The sequence below is a fragment of the Lonchura striata genome, chromosome 2 (genome assembly GCF_046129695.1).
Source record: "Lonchura striata isolate bLonStr1 chromosome 2, bLonStr1.mat, whole genome shotgun sequence".
In the NCBI taxonomy this organism is placed as follows: domain Eukaryota; kingdom Metazoa; phylum Chordata; class Aves; order Passeriformes; family Estrildidae; genus Lonchura; species Lonchura striata.
The window spans coordinates 91,039,518-91,057,650 of NC_134604.1; the positions used below are offsets into that span (position 1 = coordinate 91,039,518).

The following is an 18,133-nucleotide window of genomic DNA, read 5'->3' on the forward strand; positions in this document are numbered from 1 at the left end:
TTCTACATCCTGCTTTCCAGTCCCCTCCCAGATGGGTTTATCAGTAAAGAGGCTGATTGGCAAGTGTGACTGATGAGATGGGGTTGGCAATCTGTCCTGTGTCCTGGAGGAGATTAGTGTCTCTTATCTCTCAGCTTCTCCTAGGAATAGTGGGATATTCTTAATCTGTGCATCATTCTCCTCTCTGGATTTTCCAGGGCACCTCATTTTAGAGTAGGAAAGCTGCTTTATTCAGCTGCAATTATGCAGTGACAAGCATAAAAAATTCAACAAGCATGCTGCTGTTTATTGTGTGATTTGTACTTAGAGTCATCAGACTTCCTGACAGAAACTCTTTCTGTGCCTGTATTCTAGATGGAAAAATATTGTATACTGGTGGACAGGCCCATCAAAATCACATGGGAAGTCTGGAGCAGCACTGGGAATTAGATCCAGCTTCCCTTGACCTCTGTGAAAGACAGAGAGTTGTCCAGTGAATATAAGCAGTTACAAGCTATCTAAGCAGCTTTGGTGCATGAGAAATGAACGATAGATTCTGGGATGAAATGATTAGTAGGTCAGTTTTCCACATGGCTGATGTGCCTCTGCATCTGTTTTATCTATGCCTGCAGAGCTGTAGGGTAAGATTGGTGACACAGGACAGCACACAGCTCTTCTCTTGTAGGTAGTGAGAACAAATCAAGCATAGGTTCGTAGCATTTGGAAGCCATCAAACAGCTGTTGGCTGGCCTGTGAGAAATGCATTGGCTGGCTTGAGCCCAGCAGTCAATGTCTGTTTGCTCAGAGGCAGGCACAGGCAGATGGCTCAGCCCATAGGGGATGAATGGGCAGTGCAGAGCTTGGTCAGGCCTGCTGAGTGGTTGGGAGGAGGTCTGCCACGTCTTACACCTGCAGGACAGTAGAAATAGAGACTTCTGCTCAGCACTGGTCATAATAATTCACCACTGTATTAACTAAGTGCAGGGAAAAGGATGCTTGTACAGTGATAAAAATATTCTTACTGAAGAAACCATTCTGGATTTTTTGATTGTCACTGAAAAGCGGTGATTGATTTTTCAGACCAGAATTATAAAATGAATCACAGAAATAGCTATGCTAGTCTTTGTCTCCTGTGTTTTACAGTATGAGGGATTTTTCAGTCATGTCAAGACTGAGACCATCCTCCAAATGTTGCTGCTCAGAGCCCCATTCTTGCCAGTTTGTACAGATAAAAGATTCTATTATGTCAAGCAAGTGATAGAATAAGGGTTCAAAGAGTTGTGTTTAAAATAGGATAACAAAATGTGATTACTGCCACTTCGGAGAACTAGGAATGCACTGAATCTCTCTTCAGCGTGTGCAAGTGTCTGTGCCTTGCTGTGCTGGAGCCACATGGCATTCCAGTTTTATCAGATAAATCAAGTGGATGCCTATTTCCTTTTCACTGGCTCTGTTCTAGGATCACACTTCTACAAATGTTGTTTCTTACCCCTTTTTTTTTTTTGTTTTTGTTTCCTTAATTCAGATCAGAAGCCAAAAAGACTAAAGTTAAAAAGAAGACCAACAATCCACATTTTGATGAAGTGTTTTATTTTGAGGTTGGTATTTCAAAGGAGCGGGTGATAAGCTGAAATGCTATACTGTGGGTAGCTGGCACGGCATGCTGCTCCGTGTTGTGCCAGCTGTCATCTTTGAAGGCTGTTTCAAAGCATGGTGTGGGGGAAAGAAGTACCCGGGCTCAGACTGGCTGTCTGCTGAAGGAGCAGTATCCTGCTTTCACCTCAGGTGCTCTGTAGGAAAAGCTTCAAGTTGGGCACTTCTGAGCAACAGGCTTTACATTTAATCACAATTCACCCCACTGGAGTTTTGAAAAAAGCACATTTAAAAATGAATTTAAAAAACCCAAACAAACCAAATACACAGAGAAGTTATATTTTTTTCTTAGTCTGTGTTTTTATAGCTGCTCCACCCTGTCTTTCCCAGTCACTGGGAGGAAGGTTATCTCCTTAGGAATACTGAAAACTGTACAGGAAAAATACACTTAAACTGGTTGTTCTGGCTGTCTACCAGTCTGCTGCAATAATAGTGCCTTTTCTCCAAGTAGGTAAAACCTCTATAGCTTTATTTAATACAGTGCATTTTCAACAAGTCCAGTTAAGATAAAGTATAACTTATATGAAAGTCCTCATTTTGGTTCTTTCTGGCAAGAGTAGCTCTAATTGTGGTGTCCATACATATATGTGCATGTGTTTATAATTTAGATCTCTCTTGAAACTTTTCATTTTGTCTTCTAAAGTATGTGTATCATTCTCTTTTTCTCTTGGATATCATAGTCCTGGTCTATGATTGACTGTTCTATTTCAGTAGACACCTCAAGAAAGTACCTGTAATTATGAAGTTGATGAAAAAAAGCTAGAATAGCACAATGCAGTTGGCATGGAAAAACCCTTTCTGCTCATATGACTTGCATCATTCAGGTCACATTTGCATTAGAAGTTCTTGCTGGCATAAGGATGGCACCTAGGGATGAGGTTTCTCATATCAGTTCTGGGCCACAGCCACATCAGGAAGGGAAGCTGTTGCACTTTGCAGATCTTAAGTGCATGTGTCATTCTTGACATTTTTGTCTTCCCTCTCGTACAAAACACCATCTTTGCCTAGAAGCCAGTAGTTGTACTGACCAATGTAAAGTCTGTCATACCAGCAGAAACATGCTCTTGTTGATGTCATGTGTTTGGATACGAGAAACAGATTTAGCAAATTCCTGATTGGGAGGAGCACTTTCTGTAGTGCCTGCAGGGCTGGAAGCCAGGAGGGTAGGTTAGGATAGCTTTCTAAGGTGATTTTTGCTCTGCTAAATCTGCACATCTCATCCTAGGATCTAGCTGTGCCCTGCTCGCAGTGAGCTTTTATGCTTCCTGGCTCCATGAGACTCTGGAGTTGCTGCATGGGCACAGTTAGAGGGGCAGAGATCCTGTGAGACCGAGTGTTGAAACTGCACTGAGGTGTCTGTAACACCTCTGTCTGTAATAAACTAAAATGGGCTTCCTTATTTTAACAGGCAGTTCTGGAGGAGCCTGTCAGTGAGAAGCTTTTAATGAGAGTGTAGTCCAGGAATTCAGACTGTAAACCACAAAAACTTCAACTGATTCCGCAGCCTTCTGTGTGCTGCAGAAACAGTGAATGCTTGGTATTTAAACACTGAACTTGGCAGGTGGTGCCATACTGGGAGAGGAAGGAGAGAAACAAAGCTGGAGTTGAGAGAGAGGGGGCTGGGGGCTTGCTTAGCTTGCCTTTATGTGACAGCTGGGTTGTGTGCAAGTACCAGCAAAAGTAAAACCTGAACTCAAGCCCATGCCCCAGTCGTTCTGCTAACTCAGAGCAAAATGAATTCTGTGCTGGTAAGAGCAGAACTTGGGAAATGACTGAATCAGCCAGAGCTCTGAAGTATAAACATACCTCTGCAGACAGAACCATCATAGGTTTATATCATTTTGAGAGTAGTTAGTACAAGTCAGGCTAAACGTCTCCAAGGAACAAGGCTCAGTAGGACTGCTGTGACTGGGAAATACATTCACTAATGAGACGTGGGCAGATCTATGGCTGGTGCATGCAAAGGAAGTGCTCCAATTCCTGTGGAGCTGAGAGATTCACGCTGTTGATAGCAGTGTCACTTTCTGCTTCTGAACAGCTTCATCAGCTTTTCTGCAGCCTGCTAGCAAAAAAGTGATTGTCCAAGCCTCCAAGGAAGAAGCTGATCTGTAAAATACAGTGAACGGGTACTTTCCTTTCTACAACCCAAAAGTTACACAGATTTAATTTTCTAAATGAAAGATAGCTTATTGTTGGTTTGGGAAATAGAAGGGCTTATTTAAGGGGTGTGGTGAGTGAAACTTGCACCTGATAGGAGCCATTTTCACCACTGCTTCAGCTGCAGTGTGGTGTGGAGTTGTGTGTGCATCTACAGGAAAGTGGTCCTCTTACAGGAATTTAAGAGGGAAGTGCTGGGGACCTGTTTCTAAACTTGCATGTGCTGAAAAAAACATGAGCAGCTGATAAATGGCTTGCCAGCTTTTCCAGGTGAAAGGGACAACACAGCAGAGTTATGCCCCCTTTATTGTACAATGTTATGGGTCAGCTACTTTAGCACAGTAGACTGGGAGGTTCCTCATCTCCAGTTCCATACAGCTATCCCTTTTAGAATACAATTCTTGAGCAGTATTGATGTGCACACTAAGTTGTCAAATGGATGAACAGAGATGTCATACATGCAGATTCCAGCAAAACTTCTGAGAAAGTGTTTACTTAGAAGGGACATGCCATAAGTTACACCTATGCTGCAGCTTTTTGTAATGACTCCTGTGTTACAGATAGAAAGAATCACAGCATAATGAGGTTGGAAGAGACCTCTAAGGTCATCAAGTCCAACCTATGCCCTAACATGTCAACTAGATTATAGCACCAAGTGCCATGTCCAGTCTTTTTTTAAACACATCCACCTACCTGGGAAGACAATTCCAGTACTTTATTATTGTTTAGGTGAAAATTTTTTTCCTAATATCCAACCTGTATCTTCCCTGACGTAGCTTGAGACTCTGTCTTCTTGTTCTTGTTCTGGAATAGACTGATCCCCACCTGTCTGCAACCTCCCCTCAGGGAGTTGTAGAGAGTGATAAGGTCACCCTGAGTCTCCTTTTCTCCAGGCTAAACACCCCCAGCTCCCTCAGTCGTTCCTCACAGGGTTTGTGTTCCAAGCCCCTCACCAGCCTCGGTGCCTCCTCTGGATGTGCTCAGGTGTCTCAGGGTCCTTCCCAAACTGAGGGGCCAGAACTGGACACAGCACTCCAGGTGAGGCCTCACCAGTGCTGAGTACAGGGGAAGGATGAGCTCCCTGCTCCTGCTGGCCACACCATTCCTGACACAGGCCAGGATGCCCTTGGCCTTCTTGGCCACCAGGGCACACTGCTGGCTCATGTTCAGCCGGCTGTACACCAGCACCCCCAGTTTTAAGAGATTTAAAATTTTGCTTCATTATTAAAAATTGCACCGTGAGCTTCACAGTGGTAGTAGAAACTGTCATTTGCAGGATACTTTGCAGAAACAGTGAAGTATTTGCAAGGCTAGGGTGAGGAAACTTGTTTTTAACTGAAGTTGTATACTGTATTTAAATGCACTGTGCTTTTGGGATTACCAGGTGCATTTGATTCCATTAGTCTGGAGCATTTGGTCTCCAGTGCTGCTAGTAGTACCTTTTAGTTTTTGTGTATCACTTTGAAGATGTTGCCTGCTTCACACATAGACATATGAAAAGGCTCTGAGTGTCCTCTGCCAAAGATTGTTTTCTGGTTCCTCTCCCCTTAGGCAACTGTATCATTGCCTCCCTTAATTGCCATTTGCATCTCCTGTAAAGTACAAAACCAAATAGTCAAGTTTACAATAAAAGCCAGTTTTTGTGGGTGGGGAGTATTAAGCCACAAGCATGTTCAAACATACAATAAAGTTCAGCTTCTGTGTGCAACCAAGAGCTGAACCCACACATCATCATACACCCTTGCATTTGATCAGTTCCTGCTGTGGTTTCAGCTGGGTGGGGTAGCCTTTTTCTTAAGTTTCTGATGCACTATGCAAAAATACAACTACCAAAGTGTTCTTTCAATCATGGTAGAGAACAAATATTAAGAAATGTTTGTACTGAAACTTTGTATGCTAATGCTCTATACTTTTTTCCTTTTTTCTTTGCCTGTGCTTTCCAGTTAATCAATCTTGCAAATATGGTTGGTGAACTGTGCAGTTGCTTCTATATTCTGATATGCATAACACAGGCTAGGGTCTCCTGATCGCCTTGATATTTGTTGTATGGGCAAGTTAAACTGACTTCCAGGATGTCAGGACAGGAAGAACTTCCCAATTTTAATTGGATACACTGCCAAGTGTTTTTAAGGGTGGTTGCGGTTCCTCCTCTGTACGCTGCAAAGTTCCTCGGGGCATCTGTTGTTGTACAGTTGTATTAAAACACACATATTGATTGCCCTTTTCTTTCCCTGGATGGATTATGAAAGTGGTGCTCCTTTCAATGGTATTTTATGTTGTTTATTTTATGTTTAATGTAAACTTAAAAGTGCAGTAGTGATATTAAAGATGGTGTTTCTCTGTAAAAAAAAGTATGGAGTATCTTCTTACTCTCGGAAATGATTGTGTAACCACCACTTTATAGTCAGTAATCTGTTTAGTCAACATGTTTATTCACTTGCATGAATGTTTTCAGCATCAGGACTGAAGTCACTGCTGGTCGTAAAATACTGTGCTCTTCCAAAGCTTTGTAAAAGTTACATCAGAATGTTTTTGTATCAGATCAAGCTGCTAAAAGTTTCCTCCTTTTTGTTAGGTTACAAGACCCAGTAGCTACAACAAGAAATCCCATTTTGACATTGAAGATGTAGATGAAGTGGACAAAATGGAGATTAGGTAATATAAAATACATTATTAGCACAAAATTGTCTTACAGAATTGCATAACTTTGTAGTAGACTCTGTTTGCAAAGTGGCAAGCATGGTTTTTATACTGATAAATCAAGATGAGTTGTCACTGTATCTCTATGTTTATTTACCTCCACTGTCCTGTAGATTCTATCTTGAATATGTGTGTTAGTTCTGATGCAGGAGAGATCCTTATTATTTTCCTTTGTTTCTCATGTGCACTGTGTGTATACTGATAGGCAGTTGTCATTAAGCACAGCCTTTTGTCTCTGGGCTCTCCTTTTTTCTCTCCCTCAGTTTCCCAGGACAGCCCAGAGGCTCTGTGATGCTCTAAGTTACAGATTATATTTTCTTTTATCACTTGATTTTAGCAACCTGTATAAAGTCCTTCTTCCCTGAAAGGAGACTCTTGAACTCATGAGATTTTTCTGGGGCAGAGACAGTTTCTTATCACTTTTGCCTTCCAACTTTAACGCTTTATTGCAACATCTGGTATGATAAAAGTGAAATCAGTTGCACAGGAAGAAAGCAATTCTGATTTCAAAACCAAAACAATCCCACCCCACCCTAAGCCACCTTCTTAGTGCTATTTTAAAACCTGCTTAGGCCAGTCAACATTGTCTGTGGGGATAGGTGAGTGTCAAGAGAGGCAAGAAGATGATAGGAGGTGCAAAACTTGAAAGTGTCACATGCATCTTGCCATCAGATACTACTGAAACTTGGAGGCTTGGGCCATCTGGTGATCTGTATGCACAGTAAATAAATACTGCTACTTCTGCGTCAGCTGGTGAGAAATCCCCCTCTCCTTTATGGCAGTATTTGGAGGAAGAATAGTAGCACTGCCTCCCTCCTTGTGTATTTTCACTAGAGGGGCAGCGAGGCATCTCTCAGAAAGTTCTGTAGTTCCTTCAGAATCACAACTGGCTGTGAGAAAAGGAGGGGAAACCAGGAAAGGGGAACAATACTTACTCCCAGCAAGCAAAGCACATCTGTGTTCATGAATGGATAGAGGGCTGTTCTGATGTGACAGCTGCTGGTTCATGTAGCCTGTCAATGCAGTGTTGCAGCCCTACAGGAGCATTAATAGATTTGTGTTTGCCATGGCTCTGAGGCAGGAAAGGGAAGCCATTCATATGTGACAGAGGCAAGAGCTGTGCTCTTTCACAGAGAGCATTTGCATCAGGCAGTGCAAAGGCAGCTGGTTTAGGGGCAACCCACAGCTGACTCGTGGGAGTAAAAGCAAAGGCCCAGGTGCAGTGCTGAGCTGCTTTGGTGTCAGCGTTGCAGCACAGCAGGTGACCTAGTCCTGGCACTAGGCTGTATTTCTGCAAAGCTTTGTGGTGTGTAGGCAGATGCAAAGCAGCATGCCCCATATTCTGTGGGATGTATGTGATGAACTGGGCAACTACACTATGTCTCACAAGGCCCAGTCTAGTCTTTATAAACATGATGCCCAGCCATGCTTTGATTTTAAATAAAAGCTAGGATTCTCTGGTAGATTTTTTGATAGTTTTGAAGGAGACGCTGGACATTGGTGTGCAGTGGTTACACATTGCTTAATATTTCAATGATTCTTATTTTATACTACTGGACAAAATGAAATTGCACAGTTGTTTTACTTGCTAAGTATATTTTCTGGACAAATTACTTGTCTGCAGCAATAAAGTATGTTGAACTGAGCTTCAGAAGAGTCTGTTATTCCTGAAAACTGATATAGCACAGTGTGGTACAGATGAATAGTTTACGAGGAGAATTGCAAAATAGTTGGGAAAAGATTAAGCACTTAAATAACAGGCAAAAGCAGATAGTGTCAGTCTTGGTTGGGCAAATTCTCCTTAGATCTTTTGTCCCCCTGTGGGACAGTGTGCTTTTGTTTCCATCCCCGCTTACTTCCTCCACTCTGTTTAGTGAGAGTTAGATTGCCCCCAAGCCCTCTGGACAGATCATACAATTTATGGGTTTGGGGATTTGTTTTCTTTTTCTCTCCTGAAAAAAAAATACAATTCCACAGGGTAAAAAGGAGACTTGGTCTCTCATGATTTCTCTCTAAAGCTATGAAAAATTTCTCTTTTTGAGTGGGTGTAGGAAGTTGTAGGCAGGGCATATCAGCACTTGGGGACAAGATGTTCTGGTGAATTCATTGTTTCTTCTCCCCCTCTCTCCTGTTTGTTTCTTTCTGTGACTACAATCTGACCAGTTTCAGAATAACACTTGTCATAATTTTGCCTTCTAAAAGCCTTGAGAAACAGTGATCTTTTAGACTCTGAGATCTGTGTATTAACATTTTTAATAAGTGCTGTTTATTCTTTGTACTCCAAGAGCACAAACCAATAACTTAATTTGCATGCCTGCTTTGCTTATGTGTAGTGTGAGATCTACTTTGAATTGTTAGTTCCTCTTGTACAGATCCTTTGCACTGATTTCTTTCTGTAACTGTAGGGAAACCCTTTAGCTGTCTGTGTTTGAAAGTGATATTGCTAGTTGGCATCTCAAAAGAGCTTGGATAAACTAGAAACCAGTAGCCTGTAAATACTTGGTAAATTTTAAGTTCGACTGTGTAAATAGGCTTAAAGATTCCTCTCTTCCTGAAGCTGCTGTTAGCTCTCTGAACTGGTTAGCAAGATAGTAACCTATCAAATATGGAGAGAGAGAAGGTTGAATTTTCAAAGAAGGTTTTTTCCTTTTGGAGGGTTTTTGCCCTGCATAAATACTGTCCAAATTATCAGAGTCTAAAGAACTTTACCTACCAGGCATGCAGTGTGAGGTGATGGTGTGTCTAGTGTATGACAGCTGATGCAGGAGACACTATTGAGAGATACTAGGCTCAGAGGATTTAAAAATAATACATTCTGTGCTTGCATAAGATAGGAGAAACCTTTAACAGGACTGTCAATATCTGTTCCTTGGCCAGTCTACTATGACTTGCTTAACACCAGAAGGTTTGTGTAGATATGTCCACAATTGGATGACTTTGCACCTTATCCAAGTTAAAGCTGATCTTATAAAAATTGTCATTAGTTGAAAACCTGTATTTCTCTCCATGTACTGTCTTTCCCCCAAAAAGTTTAAGGCTTATTCAAGCTGTCACTTAGCTGCAAAATAGTCAGCTGATCTTGTTTTTTAATAAAAATAGCTCTTAGAGAAAACCTTAAAATAAATACAGAAACAAATATCTGGAGGTTGAAACCCTTGCCTCAAGGTGGCTGTGGTATGTGGTGTTTACCTACATGCTGGGTTGGACACCAGTACTTCTGCTTTGAATCTCAGTGCAGTTGTTTTCCATCCAGATGTTGAAGAGTATATGAAAAGGAAGAAGGATCATCTAAGATAGATACCAGAACATCCAAAATGTGAGGGACCAAGTTCCAAAATTTGTGTAAGCTTCAGCCAATACACCAAATAGTAGAACTATCCTACAGCTTTGGATATCTCTACAGAACTAGTTTAGGTGCCATTAAGTATGTATACTTGACACAGGAGTCTTCCTAAGAGCTAGAAAATGGGAGAAATTGTGTAGAACTAATTATGTAAAGCTGCCACTTAGCTGTTAATAATCCCAAATTAGACAGGGATTTTACAATATGTAGTCCTTAAATAACTTTGTGCTTTTTCCCCTGGTGTCCATTTTACCTGTATTTTTCCATTATCTGGGATAGCCAGACAGCCATCTGAATCTTTATCAATGTGGACAGTGGAAACAGTACAGATGAGAAAAGTTAATTTGAATAATATTTTCCATTGATGTTTTATGGAGGTGAATTGTAAGGTTTCAGAAGTCTAAGGTAAGGTTACCTCTTTACTGTTTGGAAACCATTGCTGTACAGTTTCAAGTCTTTCAAACTCATAGAATTGAGGGGAAAAGCCCTAACAAATTTGGAAAAAATGTTGGGGTTTTTTATTGTTATTATTTTAATTTCTTAATAGTATTTTAAATTATTTGTTTTTATTACAGGGTTGATCTTTGGAATGCCAGTAACTTGAAGTTTGGTGACGAGTTTCTAGGAGAACTTAGACTCCCTTTGAAATTTCTCCGACAGTCTAGTTCTTACGAAGCATGGTATTTGACATTTTTGTTTTGGAGAATAAGTAGAAACATATGTCTACTCTGAAGACTTAAGAGCAATTACTATTATGTGATAAAGTTTAAATGGATTTAATTTGTATCTTTTTTGTAAGCAAGCCAAAGTAATCTTAGCAAGTGTAAGAACAAAAAGTTTTGATAATGTGATTAGAAGGTTCACTGTGCCTCTCTGTAGCATGTGGGAGTTCTAGTATGTTGTTTTTATATTATTTACTGCAGTTCATCAGCAGTGCTATGGTTTTAGTTTGTGGGTTTTTAATCATATCTACATAAATCTTTATGTTCAGAACTTCCCATGTTGCAGTTGGTGCAAAACAGAGTGGCAAATTTAATTAAGAAGTCTGATTCAGAATTCTCAAGAGTTTGATACATATATAAATACTCTGTGTATCTGTACAGTTTCTCTGTGCTTATGTATAGCCTGAGAAAATCTTGTGTTTCAGCACTAAGTTTCTGTCCTATTTTTTGCATATCAGGTATTTTCTGCAGCCCAGAGATAATGGTAACAAGTCATTGAAACCTGATGACCTTGGTTCCTTAAGGTTAAATGTGGTTTACACTGAGGACCATGTTTTTTCTTCAGACTATTACAGTCCACTGCGAGACATCCTGCTAAAATCTGCAGATGTTGAGGTAATTTGCTTGTGTTTTTTGTTGTTTACTTGCAGATCATCTTCACAGGGGCATCTGAAGATTTGTCACTATCTTGCTGACACCATAGCTGTTTAATTACCAGAGAGGTCAGCTCTTGCTTTTCAGACCTCAGAACCTTGTTAAGCTCTGCACATCTCTTGTGCTTATTTTCAGTCCTTGCAGAGATCTTTATCTGTGTTCTGTATGGTAGGTGGGCGAAGGCAGACCCAAGAACACAGTGGTTTTAGCAGCAGTACGTTTTCTGTGATTTTTACATTTCAGTTGTTTTCCTTCACTGGACAGGAGGAGGTTTGTTTGCATAATTGAGAAAAATCCAAACCAAGAAGTAATTCTGAAACATCAGAGATTTGGACCATGTGTACTTTTGTTTTTTCAGTAAAAGAACTGGGTTCTGTACTCACTGGGACTTGAAATTGTGGAGGGTTAGGTAGGGTTCTTTCTCTTCATTTGCTTCCCAGGGAAGTGGCATTCACTGAAAAGACAGCCATTAAAAATGTGGGAGATGAGAAGAGACTGTACTACAGTAGTTTTTAAATTGCTGCCCTCTTGTGACCAGAACGTACAGCCCAGAAAAACTGGGATGTGACATCCACCCACATTATATACAGACATTTGGGTAACTGGCCATTGCAACTGTTGTGGGGGGTTCTGCATTAAGAAGCTAATGGGAATAGAAGGAAAGAATGGTTGTTCTCAAAGGATTTCTCAAAGTTTTTATTTTCCACTGTTCAGCCTGTTTCAGCATCAGCTGCACATATTTTGGGTGAAGTTTGCAGAGAAAAACAGGAAGCAGCCATACCTCTTGTCAGGCTTTTCTTACACTATGGCAGAATTGTGCCTTTCATAAGTGCCATTGCGAATGCTGAAGTGAAGAGAACTCAGTAAGTACCAAAACCAAACTGCTATCAAAAATACCTAAACTGCATTGGCTAGTGCTAGAATCCTCCACTCAGTTTCTAGAAATATGCAGTTTGAGAAGAAAATGCCAGAGTCATTCCTGTTCTTCCTAGCTGTGTGGCAGAGTTCTTTCTAAATTCTTTCACTGCTCTCAAGATCTGGTTAATTTGGCCTTCAGGAGGAGTTAGCATAATTTTTGGTGAGAATTATTTGCAGGACTATTCTAACATGTGAAAACAGGGATTTTCACTCAGTCTTAAGTATATATGGTAACTGAAATTCTACATTACCTTCAGCTGCTCATATGAAATAATTTCAGCTTTGTTGTGTACTCATAAATCATTTAGTGCTGAGTAAGTGTGGAATTTGTTTAAAACAACAAGCAAGTTTCTTCCTAATCATGAATATTTAAGGCAAGCTGTGTGTCTAATCATCCCAGTTAGAGGGCAAAGGATTAAGGATGGGATTGAATTTGGCATGGGAGGGCAGAAAATGAAGTTATATTTTTTCAGCTGCTTCTTTTGAATTCCTTGTTTGACTTATTGGCGGCCTGATAGTTCAATAGTGTAAGATCTAGTGTTCATACCAAGCAGATCCTAAAGACTATTTGTTGCCACAGTCCTTGTGCCTGTCACACTCTTTTAACAGTAGTAGAGAAATTGGGAGTCAAGGGGAATGACAGATAGACTGTAAATTTCCTTAGTACAAAATTAAGTCTTTGTGTGGGTTGGCTCTTTTCAGAGTGTCTGGGGGATCATGTGTTTTCTGTAGGTAGATGTGTTTTTTCTGAACTGCAGATTGGCTGAAACAGCATGGTTGCTATAGCATGAGGAAACTTGCTAATCCCTATTTTATTCATTTTTTTTTCTCCCTTTGATAAAAAGGCAGCAAAGATACATATTGTAGATGAGATTATTGGTTATGTACCTATATGCATAAAGTAAATTGCTAAGCAAGGAGGTGCAGGTATGTGATAGAGCAGCTGGCTGAAGCTTTATCAGTCACAGAGGCTGTATATCTAATACGAGATGAGTTCTGTGCAAGAGACTTTTTGGAAAACCTGAGAGTCTGCAAGGTGCCAACCTCGCCACACAGTTGTCAGGGCTGAACTGGGGTCTGCACTGTGTTATCACAGAGCAGTGCTCTAAGTCCCTTAGAAAATATGGCTATGTCATTGAAGTCTGCGTTTTCTTCTTCCTCCCAGCTTGCATATTTTGTAGGTGCAAGTAGTAGGTCATGTGCAATGTCCAGTGTAGTTGTGAGACTAAAATAATTGCCTCTTTCCCCTATTCAAATTAACACTGTTTAGTAGCATGTGAAAACAGATGTCTTTCTCAGATTTGTGCTGTAGACCTCTTGGATTTGAGCCTCTATATCACTGTGTATTTGGATAGTGCACTGAGCTCATGATGCTAATACAATGAAGATCTGCAGTCCCTCTCTATTTTCCCAGGCTTCTGCTTTTCTGTTATACCCTGGAAGTGCACTATATACTGCATGACTACATATAATGGCAGGCTGGTGTCAAGGGAGGTTTTGCTTGTGTATTCAAACCTAGGATTCCGTTACCTTTCACTGTTGCTTTTATTTCCGTGTATTAGCAGTTCATTACAAAGAGACTAAATTACAGAAAACTGTTCACTTCCAGAGATCCAAACACCATTTTCAGAGGAAACTCGTTAACTTCCAAGTGCATTGATGAGACAATGAAACTGGCAGGGATGCATTATCTGCAAGTTACACTAAAGCCAATTATAGATGAGGTAAGAACAGTTCAGACTGTTCATTTGGTAAAATGTCATTGTAAAGGCCTTCAGAGAATAAATACTGTTTATTGCTTCTCATTTTAAGAGCACTGTGTAAGAATAATGCTTAATGGCTTAATAGCTATTAATAGCTTCTTTCTGCATTAAAATCCTTTGTGTTAGGTTAGCCACAGCTGAGTTGCCCAATTCAGAAACAGTTGGATTGCATTAAAGGAAAGGGAAAATTTCTGTTTATTAAATCACATTACTCTGTTTTATAAAAACTAGAGTATACTGTTTCTGAGAAATTAATAAATAGTATATACAATAGAAAGCTGTTGTGAAGCTATAAATAATGTGTTTCATCCAGTGGGTATAAAGGGATGCAGTTATTCTTAGATAACTGTGCATGTGATGCACATATTGGAACAATGGTTTATTATCTATTCAGTCCAGAATGGTGGGTGTGGGTATTTTAGTGCTGTAATTGGGCAATACTTTCAGACCACAGACTTCCTTTAAATGATTTGACAATTTCTTCTGCTGTTCTTGTCTTAATGTTTCATCAGAAAGTGTCAAGTTTTAAAGAATACGGATATACTTTCAAAGTTGACTGTTTTGGAAAAAATAGGACTGTTTTTGAACAATCTTGTGTGAGAGAGTTTAAAGAATAGTTCTGCATTTCAGTTGAAAGAAAGGGTGGAATGAATTAATGCTGCTTTTTGGAAAAAATAAAGATCACACATAATTAACCGTTGCTGTTAAAAGAAAATACTCTTTATAAAGTTGGTTTTTGCCTTTTACCTCTCATCTCAAAAACTAACAGATTAGGCTTTTTACAAAACTTTTTGTACTTGTAGATAAATTTATATAACAATTGTTAACTGTATTTTTTTTCTAGATCTGCCAGGTCCATAAACCTTGTGAAATTGATCCTGTGAAATTAAAAGATGGTGAAAACCTGGAAAATAACAGGGTATGCATTAGATTTGGAAGACAGTCTCTGTTTATGCCATCAAGTTTAGCTGAGTTCCTCAGCAGTTTGATCTTGCAAATAATTTTGTGATTCCTTAGAATACACTGTAAGCTTTCTTGACACCACCCACATAATTATTTCACAACAGCTTTACATTATGCTGTAAGTGCAATACCTGTAGAAAGTTAATGACTTCTGCTGCTGCCCTGAGGACAAGGATAACTTAGCCTGTGGCTAATCTGGAGAACTCTCTCTTCAGCTCTAAGGAGGTTGTAGCCAGGTGGGGGTTGTCCTCTTCCCCCAAGTAACAAGTGACAGGACGAAGGAAAAGAAGGAAAAGACCTCAGATTTGCATCAGGGAGGCTTAAAGTGCATATTGGGGGGAAAGTTTCTTAAGGGTGGTCAGGCACTGGAATAGGCTGCTGAGGGAAGTGGTGGAATCAGCCTCCCTAGAAATGTATAAGAGGCAGGTGGATATGTGGCACGTGGGGACATGGTTTAATGGTGGACTTGGCAGGGCTGGGTTAACCACAGGACTCAATCATCTGGGAGATGTTTCCCAGCTTTAATGATTCTATGATTCTGCTGATGATGGAAGAAGGAATGATTTGCCATATGGCTGTATCACTTAATGTTTGCTTTAATAGGAATGATATTTTTACTCTTCTTCTTGAATATGTGCATTTCCCAAACAGTATAATTGAGTGAGAGTTTGTTTTTCCAGTGTATAATGTTGAAAGTGGGAATCTTTTAATGATGCCACTATGAAAAAAAACAGGAATAGTGCCACTTTCCACAGCAGAAAATTAGTATAATTTTGTCATAATCTTTGCATTTTTTAGGAAAATCTGAGGCAATATGTTGATCGCATTTTTACTGTAATTACAAAATCTGGTGTAAGCTGTCCTACAGTGATGTGTGATATTTTCTTTTCACTGAGAGAATCAGCTGCCAAACGTTTTCAAGGTGAGTTTGTATATATTATTTTATTTTACATAACTGATAGCTTTTAAATACAGATGTAGTCTAGCAGTTTGCATGATCCCTGTTGAATTTAGTATGTGAACAGCAGCATATCCAAAGTAATGTTTGCAGTATGTTAATGCTGTTTTCTCATCATCTATTCATTCCACAAAGGAACATGATTTTTGATGATGATTGGAGTTTTTTCTTAAACAACTTTCTAAGGAAAACAGCATTTAAAAAGATCATTGTGATGATATTTTATAGGTTCAGTATTTGCAAAGCATACTCAATTTTCAAATGTTCATGATTTTGTAATGGCTCATTCTGCAGATTCCATGCAGAGGAATAATTTTCTGCTTGTATGTCAATCTGTAATAAAAGCCAGTCTATAAATTGAAGTTGCTGCAAGCTCACTGCTCTAGGAGCCCATGTGCTGCAAAGGTTTTCTGGCTATCAAAAGACAGATCTTTCCAGTCCCTCTTAGTTGTTTTGTCTCTGTGAGAGTAAATGGGCAACATAAAGCCAGAATTAAGCAAAACAACCAAGCTATGTATTTTCATGGAGGGAAGCAGATTGCAGTAGGAAAGTTTTAGAGAGAGTAATACAAGTTCAGCTTTTAAACTGTCATTTTGGAGTAGGCAAGCTCAAGCCAAAGATCACTGACTCTGCTGTCATGCTCTTTATCTTATGTTTAAATAAATAAGTAAAATGTATTTTCTGTAACTACCAACTGCAATAGATACATTAGGAGCCCATACAACATTTGTGCTTAGTGCTATAAGCAGGTAACTGAGACTTGGCCTCTGTGCTGAACGTTTCATAAACTGTGTAAATTATTCATCATACTTCAGTGCATATATGGAATAGCAGATGTCTATGAAATTCCGTGTGGTGGAAAAGTGAATGGTGTTCTTGCAGCTTATGTTATGAACGTGGTTATTTTTTAAAGAGGCTCTCATTGACATTTCTTTGGCTAGCTGATCTCTGGCTCCAAATCCTCTGTCATCAGTTAATCCTGTAACTCGCAAATACATACATTATCCAGCACATGCTCAAGTTAGCTCTCTCAAGGCTCTGATAATTTCATGAGGCTTTTCAGGAAGGATTATTGAAATGCTGAGTAGAGGTCTTTTTTTTTTTTTAATAGGTGACCTAGATGTAAGGTACACAGCTGTCAGCAGCTTTATTTTTCTGAGGTTCTTTGCTCCTGCCATTCTTTCTCCAAACCTCTTTCAGCTTACTCCACACCATCCAGTAAGTACTGTATCAGTTTATTCCTATCTGTGTTTATGGTTCTGTCACCAGAGTCTCTCTATTGAGATTATTTCTTCAGTTCTTTTAATAGCCTTTAGGAAAAGTACCTTTGTTAGTGCAAAGATCTATTATATCTGTCTTGGATATGAACCATATGTTGAATGACTTTTTATTGAAGAACTTGGGAGATATTGGAGGAAGAGTGAAATTTAAAGACAAACAAGGTAGATGGTCTAAGCTACTGTGGAAAAAAGGGCTGTTGCTTCATTCTTGCCACATCACATTAATGCTGGCTTGATTGGCAGCAGTGTTGGAAATATTTTGGATGTTAAACAACATATGTCAGCTTCGAATAGTTGTTCTGTTGGGAGTGGACAGCCTTGTTTTTGTCTTGTGATTGCCTTTGAATCTCTGAAGCTATGGAGTATGACAGCTTACAAGCCAAAAACCTTTTAATATAAAAGCAACTTTTTGCCTGTGGTGTTTTATTAGGGGTCTTCTCTAATTTTTGTTACTCTTCTGCAAGTGAAACAAGAAAGAAGAAATATAGTTTACCTTCCTCTATTCATTATTTTAAATAGCTAGTCCATATAATATTGTTCTCTTTCCTAGGATCCTCAGACTTCTCGAACTTTGACACTTATCTCTAAAACCATTCAAACACTAGGCAGTTTATCAAAATCTAAATCTGTAAGTATGCTATTATCATTTAATGACTTAATTTAAGATAGTGATTTTTTAAGTCTTTTATCCTTAATTGTAATTAAGCCTTTGAAATGTTTGAGTTGCATTAGACTCATGCAAAACTGGTTGTGCTTGCTTTGATTATAAGCCTCTCATGTTTAGAGGAAAACTAAATCTATCTTATTCTGAACTAGATGTTAGTAAAGCAAAATTGTTTGACCAATACAGAAGTTTGTTTCAGAGCTCTTCATTCCTTCCTTTGGAAGAAAGACAATGATTAGGAGAGCCTGTGAAGTTCTCTACTTATCTATAATACATGATCAGCAGCTCTACAGGGCTTAATAGATTGATTCAGCATTTTAAAACTGAACTGAGAAAAGTTGCCCAATAAGGGGAAGGGCTATACTTTCCTTTTCATACA

At 39.4% G+C, this 18,133-nt stretch overlaps 1 protein-coding gene across 1 annotated transcript in view; it reads left to right on the forward strand.

Moving 5' to 3' along the window:
- RASA3 (RAS p21 protein activator 3) overlaps window positions 1–18,133 on the forward strand; it is a 129,109-nt gene that overhangs the window by 96,181 nt on the left and 14,795 nt on the right. The window contains exons 7-16 of the mRNA XM_021545628.3: window positions 1,505–1,577; window positions 6,365–6,444; window positions 10,408–10,512; window positions 11,013–11,169; window positions 11,923–12,071; window positions 13,736–13,850; window positions 14,734–14,808; window positions 15,651–15,774; window positions 16,922–17,028; window positions 17,641–17,718. Of these exons, the coding sequence (XP_021401303.1) occupies window positions 1,505–1,577; window positions 6,365–6,444; window positions 10,408–10,512; window positions 11,013–11,169; window positions 11,923–12,071; window positions 13,736–13,850; window positions 14,734–14,808; window positions 15,651–15,774; window positions 16,922–17,028; window positions 17,641–17,718 (1,063 nt within the window). The remainder of the gene's footprint in view (window positions 1–1,504; window positions 1,578–6,364; window positions 6,445–10,407; window positions 10,513–11,012; window positions 11,170–11,922; window positions 12,072–13,735; window positions 13,851–14,733; window positions 14,809–15,650; window positions 15,775–16,921; window positions 17,029–17,640; window positions 17,719–18,133) is intronic.